This window comes from Alligator mississippiensis, chromosome 1 (genome assembly GCF_030867095.1).
Source record: "Alligator mississippiensis isolate rAllMis1 chromosome 1, rAllMis1, whole genome shotgun sequence".
Taxonomy (NCBI): Eukaryota; Metazoa; Chordata; order Crocodylia; family Alligatoridae; genus Alligator; species Alligator mississippiensis.
Window position 1 is genome coordinate 442820852 of NC_081824.1, and position 19603 is coordinate 442840454.

General features: G+C 43.4%; 1 protein-coding gene across 5 annotated transcripts in view; it reads left to right on the plus strand.

The window, feature by feature from the left end:
- The window catches only part of PGR (progesterone receptor), a 102218-nt gene that overhangs the window by 67966 nt on the left and 14649 nt on the right, over positions 1-19603 (plus strand). For 3 of the 5 annotated variants that reach the window (XM_059721122.1, XM_059721117.1, XM_059721125.1), the window contains 3 exons: positions 3023-3167; positions 7158-7288; positions 10653-10810. In XM_059721122.1, coding sequence (XP_059577105.1) covers positions 3023-3167; positions 7158-7288; positions 10653-10810 — 434 coding nt within the window. Of the gene's footprint in view, positions 1-3022; positions 3168-7157; positions 7289-10652; positions 10811-11510; positions 16428-19603 lie in introns of those variants that run through there. The other 2 variants (XM_019482037.2, XM_059721124.1) reach the window with 2 other exon arrangements.

The following is a 19603-nucleotide window of genomic DNA, read 5'->3' on the forward strand; positions in this document are numbered from 1 at the left end:
ATAGGTCTCATCTAACTTGCACCATGAGTGCCCAAATGCAAAATTGTAATTTAAAAAAATTTTTAGGTGCCTACCACCTAACCCTTGAGACACCTAATGTCTATGTGTGTTTGATATTAATCATTAAAATGCACTAATTGATTCAACTTCTGCTTTAGAGTTTGCCCAGAAATTCCTCAGTCTTAATTATGTGAAGTGCACTAATGCTTAATCTCATCTGTATGCCCTATCAGGATTTACAAACTATGCATTCCTGTACCTGGCTCATCTGAAGTGCTTGATTCAATAGTTATTCTCAGAAGTCTAACAGATCAGCCTACAAATAAAACATAGCCTGAGGTGATGCATCTCTTTCTTTCCAGTAACTCAGCAGTTAAATCACTTACTCAAGATGTGAGAGTCCAAGGTTTAATTCTTTTCTCTACCAAAGGGAATTTAAATTCATACCTTCCACCTCATAGGAAATTATCCTAACTAGCAGCTGTAAGTAGGGTGACCATAAGGAGGTCTGGGACAACCAGGACTTTCATCCCTGATATCCAGGACACAACACCCACCCCTGACTCTTGCAAGCTGTCAGGGAGCCGGGCTGCCTTCTGGGCAGGCAGCCATGCTTGCATGCTGGGCAGCACCCGTGGGCAACTGGTGCCTCTTGAGCCAGGGGAGGCACGTGCTCCCCCTAACACCAGTCAGTGACTGAGGCTGATTCCACTGATCAGGAGGGTGTCCCTCTGCAGCCAAATCACAGTGACCGAGGAGGCGGGGGTCCCTCTTGGCCGATCGCATTAATGGTTGCTGATGGCCCCACTCCCCGGTGCTTGCAGGGGGGCATCGGCACTCCCGCCTGCCCCCCTGCCTGCCAGCTAAACAGGGAGCATGGCCTGACAGACGGTGCACCAGTGCTCTCAGGACATGCACCCGCTATGCGTCTGCACTGGTCACACCACTCGGACTCTGCACGCCTGCATTTCTGGGACACCCACTAGAAGTCTTCTCAGTCAGCCGGGACCAGCTTCTTAAATCTGGGACTGTCCCAGCTAAACCAGAACTTATGGTCACCCTGGCTAGGGACAGACATTCAAAAAGCCCGAGCCTGAATTGATTTAATCTTTTCAGGTTAGTCTAATCTGCAGAGACTGAACCAACTTGCAAGTGAATAGATATTTACTTTTGATTCAGGAAATGCAGGCACATGCCTGCAGTGTCTCAGGCTAGAATCTGGGGGCACTAGAGCAGCCCTCCCTTCCCTTGCACAGTGATGAGCTGAGGGGGGGTGTGGCCAGGCCCTGGCAGGACACTATGGTTAGGGAGGGGTTTGAACCCCCACACTGGCCTGCACAGTCCTCAGCTGGAGTGTGCCTGAAGGGGGAGGGGGAAGCAGCCAGGCTTTTTTCCACTTGCTACTCAAGCGGTGGGAGTGTTGCCAGATCCTGGCCCATGGCTAGCACTTGGAGGCAAAGAGAGGGGGGGTGTTGGGAGGGAGGACTGCTTTTGTGGAGTGCATGCACCTGTTTATGATACTGAGCTTTTCAGTATCCTTCTCCCTGCTTCTTCATACTGTCTGCAACAAATTGATGGAACTCAGGTCCCATGCATTGCAAACCAGGTCATTTCTCACACCTCTCCCTGTCCCCTCTTGAACACTGACAGATTGCAGCCTTTGAAGTAAACCAGCAGCCAGCAGAGAGCTTATATAACATAAAGCTTATCAGCCCATCAAGAAAACAAAAGCCTCTCTCTCACTAGTTCAAGCTCTTCATAAACAATTCCAAAGCATTTATAAGGAAGAACAGAGGAATGCTACCAACTGACCTGTTGATTAGTTCCAAAAAACTCCTAAGGGGACACTGTTCTGTCAGCCTTTATTCCAGTGAAATTGGAGACATGTACATAGCCACATCTCAGCTAGCATGTGGGTGGTGTGGCCAAATGCTGGCTGGGGTCTGTGCTGCTAGGGCCCCTGCTGTGGGAGAGGAGGGAATCCCTGCTTGAGCAGCAAGCTGTGAGGTGAGGGGTGGAGCAGGGGGAAGCCAGGCAGATGCTGCTGTACCTCTAGTCTCCACCTCCTTCTCAGCCAACCAGAGCTCTGACTAGGGAGGAGAGTGATAGGGCCCACTCCGCTCTCTGGAGCAGACAGCCCAGCTAAACCCAGGGCTGAAAAGCATGCTGGGATGCTGGGGGACTCTGATTTAACTTAAACCAGGAAAGGGTCTGGGACAGAAATTCCATTAACTGGTATGACCCAAATCAGTTAAGTCTGATACTACATTCTACCAAGTTTGTCTTAAACCAGTTTCAGCCATCTTGAAACTGGTTTATGTGCACTGAACTTCTTTTCTGTTACAGGTTTAAACCAGTTTCTGATCACTTTAACTGGTTTATGTGTCGCTTCTGTGTAACTTCACAGCCTGGTACTTACTGTAGATACTTCCACATGCCCTGTAGGGAACCCAGGCACCTAACTCATAGCTGGAGATTCTGTGACAATGTGTGGGTACATAACAATGAGACACTACAATGCTCAACATTTCAACACTGCATCCTTTGCAGATCTAGGTCCTATTGACTTGTCCATAAAAACTTAGATAAACTTCTGTTATTCTATATAGTTATCTGACATTTGAATGGACAATCGCCTGAAAACAATTATAATGTTAAATGTATGGATATTTGCTGTATAATGGATTTTATCATGATGGGTCTTAAAGAAAATTTTAAAGCCTAATTGATTTAGCTAAGAGGACTTCAGATATTAAAGCCAAGTTTTGTAGTAGTCTGATTTTCAATGAGAGTTTAACCAGATTTAATTTACCGTTAGTACTTATTAGTACTATTTAATTCATGGACAAGCAGTGAAAAGAACCAGGATAGATAAGTGCTAGTATATTACATATTTCAGTTTCTTTAAAATGATGCATAGTTAGCCTTATTCAATATCTAGCACATACAGAAATACAAATACAAGTTGTATTTTGTGAAATATTTTCTGGAACATTCTTTTAACATTTTATTTGATTTTCAGGATTCCGGAATTTGCACATTGATGATCAGATAACCCTCATCCAGTACTCTTGGATGAGTCTAATGGTGTTTGCATTGGGATGGAGATCATATAAGCATGTCAGTGGTCAGATGTTATATTTTGCACCTGATTTGATTCTAAACGAGTAAGTTGGCACTTTCTGCTATTTACTAATATAATAGATGAAATACTCACCCTGCAGAAGTCAATAAGAAAGTTATTTTAGTGGTGACAGAATTTCACTCAACATTTTTATGGTGTTGTTGCATTATGTACTGTTATGTTGTGTTCAGATTTAGATAAGAATCTGATCCTATCAGAAATCAATCACCTCAGGATTGTAAAAGGATCCTAAATATTCCATTAATATCACTATCTTCTGTAGACCCAGATGTAAAGAAATTTTGATGGTGTTTTCTTTAGACCAGGGAAAAAGTTAAAAAAAAATAAATCTGTTGTTAAACCACACCACCTCCCCTCCCCACCAAAAACAGAATTCCCTCTAAATTAGTCTAAATGGAATTATCAGGGCACAAGAGTGAGAGGAGGGTTTTGTAATTGTTTGTTGGGTGGGGAAGGGAGGGATTAATAATTTGCTCACTAAAAATAGTTTCAGTGAGGTCATATTTGGTTTTGAAAACTTCATTTTTTGTGAGAAAAATATTTGCAAGTTCTCCCTGCTCCCAGCCCAAAGAAACTCTCTCTCTCTCTCTCTCTCTCTCTCTCTCTCTCTCTCTCACTCACTCACTCTCTCACACACACACACACACACACACACACACACACACACACACACACACACACACACACACACACACACACACAATGTTAAAGGTACCTAAAGTCTACAGATTGATAAATTTTGGCCAATAAAGTTCAGTAGGAGCCTAAAGATGTTCTCCTGGGCATGTTCTAAATTTCTTGTCATGACAGTGGTAACCAGCTAGGCTTCTACTCCATGCCAAAGCATGGGACTCAGAAATTAGGATAAAAAGACTGTTGCTGCTGACTTATGAGAAGGGCTCTGGTTCCTAACTTCAGTTGATGACTGGGGGTGGGGAGGGATGGGGTTAAGGCACAACCCTCTATTGAAGCATTTTATGTTAGTTTTCTTATGTGGCTCACTATGATAGCAGTTAGGTACCTAACTCTCCTCATGCACTGAAGAGGAATCTGATGTTGCTATGCCAGGGCTATCTATGTATTCTGCAAAGTGTCACAATACTAAGCACTGCAATTCTATGTCTTCATGTGGATCAGGCCCAAGGACGCTGATCTTACTCTGCTGCCCCTTGTGCCCATGTGGCGTCTCCTTGAAATTAATAGGACTCCACAGAATTACTGGGCTCATGCATCAGGTTCCGCAGCTAAAATCCTGGCCCCGTTGAATTCAGGATCAGAACTCTCAGTAGGGCTAGAGTTTCACCCCATGGATTTACATTAGCCACTGGGAATTGCAAGCACAAGATTTGAAGAACTGATATAGTACATTGCTTTTTACTACATTAAAAGTTAGCCCTGGTCTTCATCTGCACCAGAGTCTAAGTGGCATTTTGCAATCAAACTGTCACTTCCACTTTAACTAGAGTTACTAGTCCTAGTGCTACTCTGATGGATGCACAGAGCAGCACCAGCCTCAGACCAGGAAGTGAGCCAGGAGCTGTTAGTTTCTAGATTAATTCCCAAATTGCTTTTTAACAATCACTACTGGAATTTATTTTGTGCATCTCTGCTAATACCAAAAAATACAGCCAAAACCATCATCATACTAGTGCTTATAAAACATGGTCACCCGTACATGATGCTTTCATACATGCATTCTTATTTCAAACATGAAAGATTAAAAATATAGATTAAAATAGAGATGAAAAGAATCAATATCCTAACATAGCAAAATATCTAAAATTATACATTTAACTAATTTAAAAGTGAGTGCAGTGTTTCAGATTTTGAACACACCTGAAGGAGTTTTTTTCATTTAAATTAAAATGAAAATATTTAATATATTGAGACAAAGCTGTTTATCATAGAAAATATTATGTTGTTAAGAGTGCATTTAGCTAGGATGGAATTATTTGGGGTGATATCCTATCTCCTTTTAAGTCGGTAGCAAGCCTCACTGATGGCATCAGAGCCATAATTTACTTCATATTTCATAATCTAAATTTTTAGAATAAGGTGATGCTTTGTAAAATTGGCTTGTGCTATTGAAAATTTAAATTAATAGACTAACATTAATATTGTTCCTTTTAATGCAGGTATTGGCAGGGTATCTTCACTGAATTTTTGTAAACTGGTACATGCAAAAATATTTACTATTGTATTTTCTCACTTTCATACACTCTGGAATGTAATACCCACCTTTTAATTGGAAGGGAGAATGAAGAAAAAATGTTTTTCTAGCATTGTAGCTGCATAGAACAGGGACAGAGCTGAATTTTCAGCCGATTCACTCTCCCTTTCTTACTTAATTTAAGATTAAGTTCCTTAATCTTTAGTTTCTTACTTAACTAAAGATTAAGTTAACAAGATGCTCTATGGGTGGATCTATGATTTTGAATAGTAAAGAGTCTGCAGGGCTGTGAAATAGGAGGAGAGAAATCGGAAGAAGCTAGTAGAAAGCAAAAATTCCTGAAGAAAAATTAGCTTGATTAGTCGAACTATCAAGAACATTAAAAAGGAGAGTCAATTGTTAATACCTGTGAAGTGAAGAAGTGTGGACCACTGGGCATCTTTACATGAGTTTGGGAAGGGTGGGGTAGCAGGGAGGAGGGCAGCAGCAGCACTTTAATTAGAGCAGCTCTTGGGAGCCACTTTGATTAAAGCTCCTGCAGCATCTTGTGTATTCAGTGTCCTGTCAAAATGTTGGTGGGGGCGCTTTAACTAAAGCTTGTTCAACAAACTTCAGTTAAAGCACCCCTGCCACCATTTTTAAGCATGGGGATGCTGAATACACGTGATGCTAAGGCTGCTGGAGCATGCTTACTAGGAATTCATTGAGTGTGCTCAGACATGTGCTAACTAACATGCGTTGGAGCAAGCATCAGGCATGTGTGTAGGTGCCCATTAAGTCAACTGACTTTTTCAGCTGCCCAATAGTAATGCTACAACTGCTGCATCATGGAGCAGAAGTCAAAGCAGGGTGTTCCTATTGGAAAATTAGTTTCCCCGCTTAAAAAATGCACCCCAATTTTAAAGAAAAGCTGCATATAGTATGTGAGAAAATATGGTATATATTGAAGATTAAGTCCCTTGTTCTGCAAACTTTTATAAAGCTATGTACTCTTATGATTAGACTTATTAACTTCAATAAGACTTCATATATTTGTTAGGATAAGGGGCTACAATTTATTTTAAAGCTTTCTTAGTGACATATTCTTTGTTGCTTGAAAGCAAATTTGATTCAGTGTTAACAATTAATAGGTTTTTTTCAGATTTGCAATATATTAATGAAGAAGCCATGAATCTTACCATACGGAGTAAGGCAACATTTGCTAAAAGGCCCATATTTAGATATCTAAGGATAAGTTTTTCAAAAGTCCCCTTAATTTCAAAATCTCTGGTCAAAGCATTTCAATTTTTTGATTTAGGGAAGTTCAAAAAAATGGAAGGAGTTCATTACATAGGATAGCACAACAGCAGTCTTTTTCTTTCAGTTTTGTTTAGAGTTCATACAGTTCACACAGTAAGGATGTTAATGAGACCCTGGACTTGTCTTTTTACAATATAGCTAACCAATTAAGTCTACAACTTCTTAGTTCAAAATCTGAAATTATACTGGAAATAAGGAGACTGATTAAAGATACACAGAGAATTTGCATTATAGGTTTCAGATTATAAAATGGAAAGAAAAAGAAGTAGGAACATTTACATAGAAATCCATTTTAAATTTTAAACCTTGTTGCATGTTTTACTTTTTAAAAAATATGTGTTTTTATCCACCTTTCATTTGGACCCTGTCAACTTCCAAGTAAGAGCAGAATTAGTTGACTATTACTTTCTGTTTCCCTCTCCCTCTCTCTCCCTTTCTCTCTCTCAAGATAAGGAATGTAGTAATTCACCCAGCAACCAGGTATTTACTCAAAAGAACCAGTGCCTGAGTTGTTTTTATTTTTACCTCTTTTCCCGGTGTAAGACAGAGGATGAAAGAGTCATCATTCTATTCACTGTGTCTATCCATGTGGCAGCTCCCACAGGAATTTGTCAGACTACAAGTTAGCCAGGAGGAGTTCCTCTGTATGAAAGCACTGTTACTTCTCAATACAAGTAAGTAGCAAGTTAATTTTTATAACATTTTTGTTCTGCATCTCCAATCGCAAACAACAATGATAAGTCTCAGCATTTCACACAGTGTTACTTAGCATGAAAATTATGGGCTGTCTGCCCCCAAAACTGGAAGCTCTCTTTCAACAAAAATGTCTCAGCATTCCATTAAAATATTCTGGTTAAGTAACAACCAGAAGTTCTTTGTTTGTTGCTCAAAAACTTAGTGAGAGATGCTGAATAAATTTGATGAACTGCCACACTGAGTTGTGCATTTGAAAAAAGCAATTGTGCATTGTTTCATCCAACCAGCTTTTATGACTTTAATTTACATTCACAAATAAAACCTGATACAAAACTGCAAAAATATAGTTAAATGATAACTATGACATTCTTTTAATTAACTGTTATTCTTCCTGATGAAAGGGCCAAGAACTTGCATCATAAGGTAAATGAATATTTTGCTCAGTAGGACAATCTCATTAATATTAGTGGTTATTCAATGTATTCATGGAAAAAGAGGGTCCAAGTTAACCCAGGTTCATGTCCAGAACTGAATTTAGCCTACATTTCTAGCCTGGTTCTAGCCACACAGCATCCTTCCAATTATAACCTGCTGCTCAGTGGTCTGACACTTTTCAGATAAAGTAGAATTTTGTTCTCCAGAAGGTCAGTTAACTGGAAAGTCCCCTTATCTTCCCCCTCACTGTCTGGCTCATGCAGTATGTGGCTGGCTCTCTGAGTTTGTCTAGTGGCAAACTTTCTGGGGCTGATTAAACCATGTTAGATTCCCAGAAAAATTTATTTTTCCCAGAAAAACTGGAAGGATGCTGATTTTTCCAACTAATCAACATTCAACTGTATTTAGAACTTTGATCACCTTTCTAAAATAATTTCTTTTTTAAGCACCTGTTTAATGAGGCCCTCTAATAACTAATAAAACATTAAACAGTAATTAGCCACACTTTGCAGTACTGAATTCCCTGGCTCAGACCAGAAAACAATTTAGCTGCTAATACTTCAGCTAATACTTAGCTGCTAAGGCTTTAGGAAAAATAAGACAAATCAAAAACTATACTTTTTAAATAGTGTTGGATTGATGTAGTTGTGATGATCCAGGAAAAACGTGAGGGACAAGTATTTTTGTGGCTAGTATCTTGAACTAACTTTTCTCATACACTTTAAATATCATTCATAAACCAGACAACATTCTCAGTTAGTATTACCAGAAATATTTATGTGCATGAAAAGAAGGATAGCCTGTCTTTCTCCAGCGGTATTTGCCTCATTTTCAAAGCTTATTTCTTTCTGTTGCAAAGAGAACACTTGATGCCATTAACAATTAATTCACACCATTAAGGTCAAAACATCAAAGATTATTATTTTGATTACCTATTTTTTGCTGTTTTATTACATTTTTAAAAGACAATACTTTGATTTAGATAAATAATACTTCAGTAGGATACCGTATCAAAACATTGGAAAATTACAATTAGACCCTTACACTAAATTGAAATTATTCTCTTCAGATTTGCCATTCTTTTTTACCACCCAAGGATCCTTCACAATATGTCATGGGGGCACCAGCAGAGTACAGCAAGGACTGTACTATGGGCTGACTCCAAAAGAGAAGGCTGAGAGGGGATCTAGTGGCAGTCTACAAACTAGTCAAGGGGGACCAGCAGGCACCTGTTCCCCCAAGCAGTCCCGGGAGTTACAAGAAACAACGGACACAAGCTAGCGGAGGGTAGTTTCAGGCTAGACATCAGGAGGTGCTACTTCACAGTAAGGGTGGCTAGGACCTGGAACCAACTTCCAAAAGAAGTGGTGCTGGCTCCTACCCTGGGGCTCTTTAAAAGGAGGCTGGACAAACATCTGGCCAGGGTCGTTTGACCCCAGTACTCTTTCCTGCCACGGCAGGGGGTCGGACTAGATGATCTCCTCAGGTCCCTTCCAACCCTACCAACTATGAAACTATGACTGCCCACCACACAGTGCAGTGGTGGGGGGCCCATGTGGCATGATGTAGTGTGCAGGGTGTAGAGGTGTTGGCCCAGTGAGATGCCATGACAGCACAGTGCAGCATGCAGTCTGTGTGCTGTGTGGCACTCATAAATTGGACACCCCTAGCTTAATAGTTCGAGGATCCACTTGATGTGGAGAGACTGAAATTCAAATAACTCTTCTAGCCTGCATCTTCCATCAGAGTGACCTAACTACTGGCCTGTCAGGTATTATCTTGTGGGTCTCTCTCATATGTTGAAGCCATTTCAATTTGCATAACGAATTAAATATTCATTAAAGCTGGGACTGGAAACTGTCCCACATCTCAGCACCAGGAAATAAATGGTACCAAGAATTTAAGCACCTAAAGTCATAAAAAGAAATTCAGATTAATTCTGTTCCAGTGACCACAGGATCCTTTAGTACCTAAATGTTTGTATAAAAAGATCCTTAAACACCTAGACTTAGGTTTTTGAACATGCTCACAAGCACCACAGTCTGATATGTTAGGCACTGGCATATGTTCCTTTATGATCTAGGTCAGGGCTGGGGAAGTCCCTATACTTCACCTAAATCCCCAAAAAGATCTGATCCATTATGCTTATGCGCTTACATCAAGTTCAGCATGAAGTTCAGACATCTTCACTCATTGATCATTACCTACCTTTTTTTCATAGTAGTCCTGAGGTTGCAACACTCACTGGGCACATCTACATGAGATACTTTACTGCACAACAGACTAATTCACTGTGCAATAAAGTGTACCATCTATACATGCATGGCAATTAGGACATAGTAGATTAATTTACTACACTACTGGGTAGTCCCATCAGATACAAGCAGTATCTTACAGTAAATTACTGTGCTTAAATGCACATGTAGAGAGTGGCAACAGGATTAGTTTACTCCAGCTCAAATTGAGCCAGAGTATATTCAGTCCTATTAATTCCATGTGTAGATGTGCCCACTCAGGAGAAGTAAAGGGCCTAAGTTTTAGGCCCCTCCCTCAGTATAGGGAATTTGAACCCAACATCTCTCATTTCCCAGAGCAATGCTCTAAACACCAGGCTTTGGGTTAGTCTGGATAGAGCCCTTTCACTTCTCCTGCTGAAGCTTATGCATCTTGACTACACAGTAGCTAAAGTCACAAAGCCAGAAGGAGAACACATGAGAGGCAACAAATTCTGTAGTTTTTTTTTGTTGGGGACAGTCCCCTTGGAAAGGGAGTTGTGGATTTCAGTCCCTGCTCCCAGCACAATTTATGAATTTTACTTTAGACAGTCATTGGCTAAAAATGGAAAAAAAAGTGTTCTATTGTCTCCACAATAGAAAACAACATACAACAGTTTTACTTTATTTTTAGTTCCTTTGGAAGGTCTAAGAAGTCAAAGCCAATTTGATGAGATGAGAGCAAGTTACATTAGAGAACTGGTCAAAGCAGTTGGATTGCGCCAGAAAGGAGTAGTGGCCAACTCGCAGCGTTTTTATCAGCTTACGAAACTCATGGACTCCATGCATGATGTAAGTTTGCTGGGGAGTGGGAATTATGCCAGAAACAAATAACATTGCTTAAACTCAGTGTAAATAGTGTCGATAGGAATATTGAGGTGTCCAGTTAAAGTTTATTTTTATTTATTCCTTATTTTAGGGCAAAACCATTTTTTCAATAAAAATTATGTGTTCATAACTTTATGTATAGGGGATTCAATGCAATGTGAAGAACACATTTTAAAATGTCACTTCACTTTCAATATTTCTAGTAATATTAGGTCAGAGATCTTATGCATATATGTGTTGGTACAACATCGAAAAAATAGAAATATTATTAAGGTTGCAAAGTCAAATATTTGAAAATTAGTAAATGCCAAATAAAAGTACAACCTTAATGCGGCCCATTTGCATGAATACATTATAGTCACATAATGTAGTCATGTACTCTTTTTTTTCCGCAGGAGAACCATCTAAGTTCTGGTAACTTTTGAGTGTTAAGATTTGCAGCCATAATATTTTGAAGTAATTACGTGTGTTGAATTTCCAAATTTTTAAAATGGAAAACTGAAAAAAAAAATTAGAAATTCAATCATGTGGCATCATATTGTAATGGGTTGGGTTAAACTGCATTGAAGCAAGCAGTCTTCTTGCACCCCAAACAAAGGTACATGCAAAGTACATGCAAGCAGGGAAGTTTAGCTGACTGTAGTTTTGTGTTGTTTTCTATAAGAGGCAAGAAAAGAAGAGATGCTAAGAAGCTAACAAAGAAGCATCTAATGCAGCCTGGACAAGGGATAGGCGCAGTTCTCTGAGATAAAGCCTGAAGAGAGAGATTCAGAGCACAAACTCTTAGATTGAGTGTTGGGTGAAAGGAGTCTGGAGTTGTGAGAAAAGATGCGGTCTCTTTCTTGTTGATTCCTTCGGTGTTCACAAATGCGGCACTTTATGGACATTCTTTGTAAGTAAACAGGGTTTCATGTGAGGCCTGGACAAAAACATATTTACATTCCCCTAGTGGGGTGTTATACGAGAGTGAAAAAAGAGCAGACAGGCAACATTAATTCCCACACAGAAGTAACTTTACCCCACCTGGTACAAAATTACCTTTGAAAGAGTAAGAGATAAAACTCCTTTGACGGAACCCACATCAGTATGGATGGTGTCTGTCATCATCCATTCCAGTGTAGCTGTTTGCTTATGGCAGTGGTTCTCAACTGGGGTCCCATGAAACCCCCCTGGGGGTGCTGTGACCCAAGTGTTATGGTGGCAGTGGCATCCAGGTAAAACTGACCTATGTGTACTTCTTCATTAGGGCTCCCTGATCAGCCTAAAGCAGGCAGGATCTGGCTGAGGCTTCCCAGTCTAGCCCCCACCATACTCCTTCCAAAAACAGGGGAACATGGGATCGTTCCACCTGCATGCCTCTATGCCTAGGAGAACCTTGGCCAGGGAGGGGTTAGATCAGGAAATGTTGCAGCATGAGATAGTCCTCTTGCCTGCTTTAGACTCATCAAAGAGCCCTAATGCAAGAGGATTGTATGCACATGCCACAGCCCTTTCCTGGCTGGCTGTGCAGCAGGCACAGGGCAGTTTTATCTGGAGGCAGTAGCACCTGGTTGAGAAGCACTGAGGTAAGTTGAGGCAGCACCAACAGTGGTCCTCAGCTACAGGTAATGCCACATTAAAAAAAAAAAAAATGGTGGAGGACTGCTGTGACGCTGAAAAATTGAGAACCACTGGTTTAAGGCTGCCAGACTGGGGATTTTTGCCTTCCTCTGTAGTAGGCAGGTAGGTTGGGCTGTCTTCCTTGGATCTCTCAAGTATATATTAACAACCTTTACAGCAGCAAGATGTTGCTCATGGTGGTCTCCCTACGTTACCTGTGGTAGGTTAGGGTGTTATGTCTCGTGGTTTTATCAAGGTTGACCATAGTGTTGCTAATAAGGTAGACAATAGAATTGTATAAGATAGTTTGGATAGGGACGATCCTGCCTCATGCTGAACTACATGACCTCTGAGGTCCTTTCCTGCCCTACATTTATATGATTTTGTGATTTTAGTCAATCCTGTCACGGTGGCGAGGTATTGTAAGAGCAGCCTACTGTATTCAGCTACCTAAAAATAGCTGCTTATCTGTCTCCTGACCCTGATCCTGTGGGCTATATATTAATGTAAGCTATACCAGTGCAAATGGGCCATCTTTCTAGACTCTAAGAAATGCCTGTTTTTCTTTCCAATTTCTTCTCCTAAAAGGAACAAGATCCCAATTTTTGGCTAATCAGATGGTTAACAATTTTGATACTCAGCAGCCTGATCCTCTGTTTCAGATCTTGTGTCTTGAGCTAAGGGCTTACAAGTAAAGCGGGACTTCAGCAATGCGGTACCTAATTTTTATGTACCATTCTGCCTAATGGAATTCACAGTCCCGGGTTAGATTCCAAAAGCCAGCATGTCCAAAGGCACCTCACTTGGAAATGCCAAGGAGAATGTAATTAGATTCCTATCTTCCCGTAGGCCTCTCAGTGTTCGGTGTTTAAGCCAGATCAGCCTTTCCTCACACAAAGAGAGATTGGCCTACACCATTGTACCCAATAAGACAGCAGTTAGTAAATTTACTTGAGAAGTAGAAACTTTGTTTGCCTGATTTGGAGCAAGGAGTTGCAAGCTGCTCATCCCAAAGTCCACATAAGTGCCTAGCTAGCTATAGAGTTAATCTCTTGCTTCCAAATATTTAATTATTCAATAATGTATTGATACAATTAGCATTAGCTAATTAAAATAATGCATTGATTTAATTTAAATTACTCATGCAAAATAGAATAGCCCTGACAGGAGAGACTGGAACAGTCACTCTGGAATAGCTAACAGAGATTCTATTGACTAAGGCAGTCCCTTGGAATAGGGGAGACTGACATTCCTTCTCTAAAGTGTCCTTTACTGCCACTATTGGAGACAGGACACTGGGTCTGGGATATACACAAATGGCAGTATTCAAACTCCCTTGGTCTCTAGGGCCATATATGGACTATAGGGCTCCTCATAGGCCAAATATGAATCTAACTCTGGCAGTGGGGCCAGCAGCAGTGGTGTATTAACTGCTGTGGCCTGAGCCATAGGGATTAACACCCATCATTCACTTCTCTGACACCAACATGTATTCCCAAAGGCCTCCATACATTTGGCAGCATTCCCTCCCCCAATTTCCTGGCTCTTCCAGGAGCCCTGGGGGTCAGAGGATATGGCTGCATGAGCTGAATCTGCCCCATGGGCCATATCTTTTACACTCTTGTTTTAAAGGGAGAGGATATGAACAGGGCAAGTATAAACTGATCCATTCCCTGTGTATCCTCCCTGCCATTTACTATCATTAGTTTAGGGAAGTTAGAGGATAAAACCTTTATTGCTCTGTTTAATAGTGTGGCGGAGCACAGGGTGCTCCTGCCACTTTAAGGGCCTGGAGCTGGCAGCCTCTAGGTGCCTGATTAGGGCAGCCATTTTGGGGCCTATATAAACCAGGCAGTTTGGCTGCAGGAGGGCAGGCAGCAACATTGCCTGGCCTTAGGGCTGCTGTGTATGACCCGGAGGTAAGGGGGAGCTGCAAGGGGTTGGCAGGAGGCTCCTGGTCCTGGGCATGACCTGAAACTGCACCCTGCCGGGAGTTGGTGGTCTGGTGGGGCTCTCAGTGGCGCGGGAGCCCCCAGGAAATGCCAGGCCAGTGATCACCCCGGTGAAAGGCGGGTCGGGGCACCTTAACCCCTAGCTCCCACCACCACTGGGTGGGTGACCCTAGTGTTTACTGGAGGGCTGAGAGGGCCCGTGTGATGAGGGCCGAGAGGGCCCGTGTGGGTGAGGGGCCCAGAGAGGGCAGACCCCGAGAGTGGGAGTGATGTGGGCGAGGTGCCGCGGTTGCTCCTAGGAGGAAGGGAGTAGTGGCACGGTGAGGCCTGAGGAGTAGAGAGTGGCTACAGAGACCCAGCCCCAAGGGGAGAGTCCCCTCGACTGGCCCATGCTGGGGCCAGGACCAGTGAGGGTCAAAAGGGCCGGGGGCCCACCACGAGGGACGCCCAAGAGCCGGGGGCCTGGGGTCCCGACTGGCCTTGAGGTGGGCCAGGGCTAGGTAGCCAAAGGTTCCAGGGGAACCACACCCGAGAGGGGAACAAGGCTTCGGGTGGGTGAGGTAGCCCAGATGACGGCGGAGTGACCTCCTGAGTAGGGAAGACCACAGTGGGGGTCTGGCATAGAAGATTCTGGGGCCCAGTGCGGGGGCCGGTGAGATGTTGAACACCATGATGCCACCTGCGAGGCCTGGGCTGCGGTATTAGGGGAGGTCGGAGCCACAGAGCGCCCCTAGGCATCGGGGCAGTCGAAGGGCAGCCTCCCGCTTAATTAACATCATAATTGAACTCATTATCATCAAAGGCGTGGCGGGTGAGATGAGCGGGCGGTTGCCCAGAGACAGGTGGGCGGGCCATGAAGAGCTCTGCCCTGAGTAGGCCTGCTGTCACGGTGACAGGCGGGCGGGCCACAGAGCTCAGCCCCGGGAGGCCCCCCTGTCACAAATAGCTATTAGTAAACATATCCTCCATGAATTTGTCTAATCTCTTTTTCAACCTGGCTGTACTCTGTATCTCTACAACCACCTGTGGCAACAAGTTTCACATGTTAACTGTGTGCTGTATGACAATAGTTTCTCGCGTGTGCTTTAATTTTAGTGGGTGACCCATAGTTCTTCTATTCTGGGTCTTGGTGAATAACAGTTCCTTACTCACTTTGCCCACACTTCATGATTTTCTAGACCTCCTATTTTGTTTTCAATTCCATTCTTAATGATGCTCATCATTTTATTGGCTTTTTTGGTCATTGCTATGCATTTAGCCCAAGTTTTTAGAGGATTATCTAAGAGAAACTAAGTCTCTTTCCTGAGTCATAGGGCATGTCCTGCCGAGCATGCACATGCCTCTTGCCCCATCTCAAACCCCTTTGAGATGGGGCAAGAGGCACATGCAGGAATGAAAAAATGTTCCCCACACTGCAAGTTTGCAGTGTCGGGAGAAAATTAGACCCCTGGATATCCAGGGTTCAAAAAAAAAAACACTCCGCAGAAGAGCAGAGCAAGTCATGGTCCCAGACCATGGCCAGAGCCATCAGGGAGTCAGTTCTCCAGAAGAGATGCTCTGCTTTTGGCTAGAGCATCTCTTTGGTGCTCCTGCTGCCCCCAGCCCCCAGCACTGTCCAAGGTAAGTGGGGGGAATGGGGCTGGCGGGCAGGTGTTCATGGGTGTGGGTGGGTGTGAAAGGTGGCAGGGGAATGTGGCGGGGTTTGGGGAGTGGCAGGGGTGATGACCCTGGGGTTGCAGGGGGTGAGTCCCATGGTAGGAAGACCCGGCACAGCATACAAGGACTGATTGTCAGGCCCAGCCAGGTCCTGCTAGCCCTGGGGCTGCTCGTGTTGCGTTGGGCGGGCCACACAAGCAGCCCCAGGGACAGCAGGACCTGCTGGGCCCAGCACACAGTCCCCAAGTGCTGATAGCGGGCAGCAGCAGGCTCAGAGCGCCCCACTCCCACTGCTGCTGGAAAAGGTAAGTTATGGACCCTGGGCAGGGGGGCTGGGGCCCTCCAGGGGGGAGCTGGGACCCTGGGCAAGTGGGCTGGGGCCCTCCAGGCTGCCTGGGACCCTGGGGGGGGGGGCTGGGGCCCTCCAGGGTGCCTGGTACCCTGGGGAGGGGGGATAGGGCCCTCTGGGGGATAGGGGCTGTGGCCCTTCAGGGGGGAGTTGGGGTCCTGGGGGGGTGCAGACAGCATTCCATGTGCTGTGTGGGGGGACTGCACCCTGTGGGGACCAGGGGACCCACCCCTCCTGAGCGCTCCCTGACAAGGTCCCCACAAGCGCACCCACACTGTCCCCCCAGCAATTGCCCTACACCTACCCACACACCAACCCACATCCCTTCACACACACACACACCCACCTTCCCCCATACCCCTTCCCACCCCCCTCCTGCAAACACCACATTCCCCACATCACACATCCATCATGTGCGAAGAGAACCAAAAGCACACATCAACACATATAGGTATTTAGAATTTATTTTATCATGCTGATAGACACACTGGTAGGCTTCCAAATTACTTTAACATTGTAAATATACCAATAAAGCATTGCCCAACTGATCGGTCTCTCTCTGTCTCTCTCTCTCTCTCTGGTGTGTGTGTGTGTGTGTGTGTGTGTGTGTGTGTGTGTGTGTGTGTGTGTGTGTAGAGTGGTATTTTGTTTTAATTGTGGAAGAACTTGAATCTTGGGGTATTTTTAAAAATGGCTTTGGGATGCTGCTGCAGCAGTCCAGCTGGCACAAGGGGTAGTATACCCAGGTACCAATTGGCTGGGCCCTAGAAGCTCCTGAGAGTGAGTAGCCCTGAGCTGCTTGCCAGGGCTGTTTTTTGTATGGATGGGGCCAGAACAGGGAAGCTTTTTATACTGCTGGGGCCAGCACAAGTGCTGGCCCTGGGCTCTAGCTCCCCCTGGGTACAGGTCCGGGAGGAGCTGGGCAGGGTTATTTTGCCCCAAGTGGCACAATTTGCTCCACAACAAAGTGCATGTCCGAGCATGTGCACTGAAGCAAAAAGCCCCGGCTCAAATTCATACCACTTCTATTTGAGCTGCTGCAAGCGCACGTGTTTGCATGTGTGGATGTGCCCATAATGGCTAATTCAGAACCCAGTTGAGGTTATTTTTCCCATATGTATTTGTTGACCTTGCATTTGTTGACGTTGAAGTTCAACTATGACTTTTTGGCCCACTCACTCAACTTCACAAGATCTTCCTGCAGATCCTTTCCATTAGCTTGGGATATGACTACCTGGAATATGACTACTTGGACTAATTTACCATTGTCTACAGACTGAGATTTCCCCATTTTCCAGGTCATTCATGAAACAATTGAACAAACCCAGATTCCTAGAGGATTCTACTATTAAATATTCTCTATCCTAAAAAGTGGCCCTTTTAGACCTGTTCATTACTTCCTATCATTTAACAAGGTTTCAGCCCATGAAGAACCTTCCCTCCAATCCAGTGGCAGTTCAGTATAAGAGCGTTTGGTGAGGGAACGAGGCAACAGCTTTTTTTTGTTCACATGCTTGGAATACCCTCAAAGAACTCCAGGAGATTGGGGAAATTGTATCTCACTTGCTGACTCTTCTCCAGAGTTTCAAATTTATCCAAGTAACTGCTGATTTCATTCTTTGTTGTAGATTCTACCAGCTTGTCAGCTAAGCCTCTAATATACTATTTTTAAACACCTTCCAGGCTTCATGCAGGCATATTACATTTTGGACTGCTCCTTTGAACTTCTTTCTAACTAACTTCCTCATTATAGTGTAATTTCCTTCCTCAAGTTGTAATGTGAATTTGTTTGTTTACTCTCTCCCATTAGGATGTCGAATGTAACTATGTTGTGTTCACTAATATGGAGTGGTTCACATACTGATACCCTAGGATCTTGGTGTTCTTTGATTTAAAAAAAAAAAAAATCCCCAATTTTTGGATTTAAAAAAAGTAACCCAAAATCCACATTTTTTCTGTGACTAAAATGAAATACCAGTAATATATATATACACATTTTATATATACATATAAAATCCACATTTTTCCATGATTAAAATGAAAAACCACTATATATATTTTATGTATACATACAGCAAAAGCTGTGTTAACTGGCACTTTATTAGCCAGAAAACTCTACTAACTGGCATCTGAGGGACGCGGCAAAAGCAAAACCGGAAGTACCACTTCCAGTCACCGCCATGAGCCATGTTTTTCTATGTCACTTCTTTGGCCTGAGGCAAAGCAGCCTGCGCGGGGCCCCCTCCCTGTTCCCCAGCACACTGATGCTGGGGAGTGCACCAGATGGTGCACATTTGATTAACCGGCATATTTGATTAACTGGCATCCCCCATTCCTGGGGGATGCTTGATAACAGAGCTTTGTGTGTGTGTGTGTGTGTGTGTGTGTGTGTGTGTGTGTGTGTGTGTGTATGTATGTAGAGTGGTGTTTCATTTTAATCATGGAAAAATGTGGATTTTGGGTTATTTTTTTTCCATCTGAAAATTGGGATTTTTTTAAAAAGAAAAAAACAGGATCCCTGCTGATACCTCTTGAATCGAGGCCTGTGTGCTACTCAGCGCTAGATCTAAAATTATTCTGCTCTTGAGGGTCCTGTTTTCTTCTAGAAAGCAGTTGTTTATTGCATGCAGAAATTTTATATCTACATTGCACCCTGATGAGGTATTTATCTGATCCGGTCTAGGTAAGGAACAAAGGAGCATAGGAAAGTAGGGCTGAAAGGGACCTCAAAAGATCATCAGGTTCAGCCCCCTGCTCAAGCCAGGATCATCCCTGACTAAAACACCCAGCCAAGTGTCTGTGGAAACTGGTCTTGAAAATTTCCATGGATAAAGATTCTACAACTTCTCTAGGTAGCCTTGATCACCTTCAGTCAGAAGATTCTTAACCTCAAATGTTTGACTACCTTTATAGTCAAAAAGTTCCTTCTAATCTCAAATTGTATCTTCTCTGATGCATCTTCAGTCCATTCATAGATTCATAGATGTTAGGGTCAGAAGGGACCTCCATAGATCATCAAGTCCGACCCCCTGCATAGGCAGGAAAGAGTGCTGGCTTTAGATGACCCCAGCTAGATGCCTATTTAACCTCCTCTTGAAGACCCCCAGGGTAGGGGAGAGCACCACCTCCCTTGGGAGCCCGTTCCAGACCTTGGCCACTCGAACTGTGAAGAAGTTCTTCCTAATGTCTAGTCTAAATCTG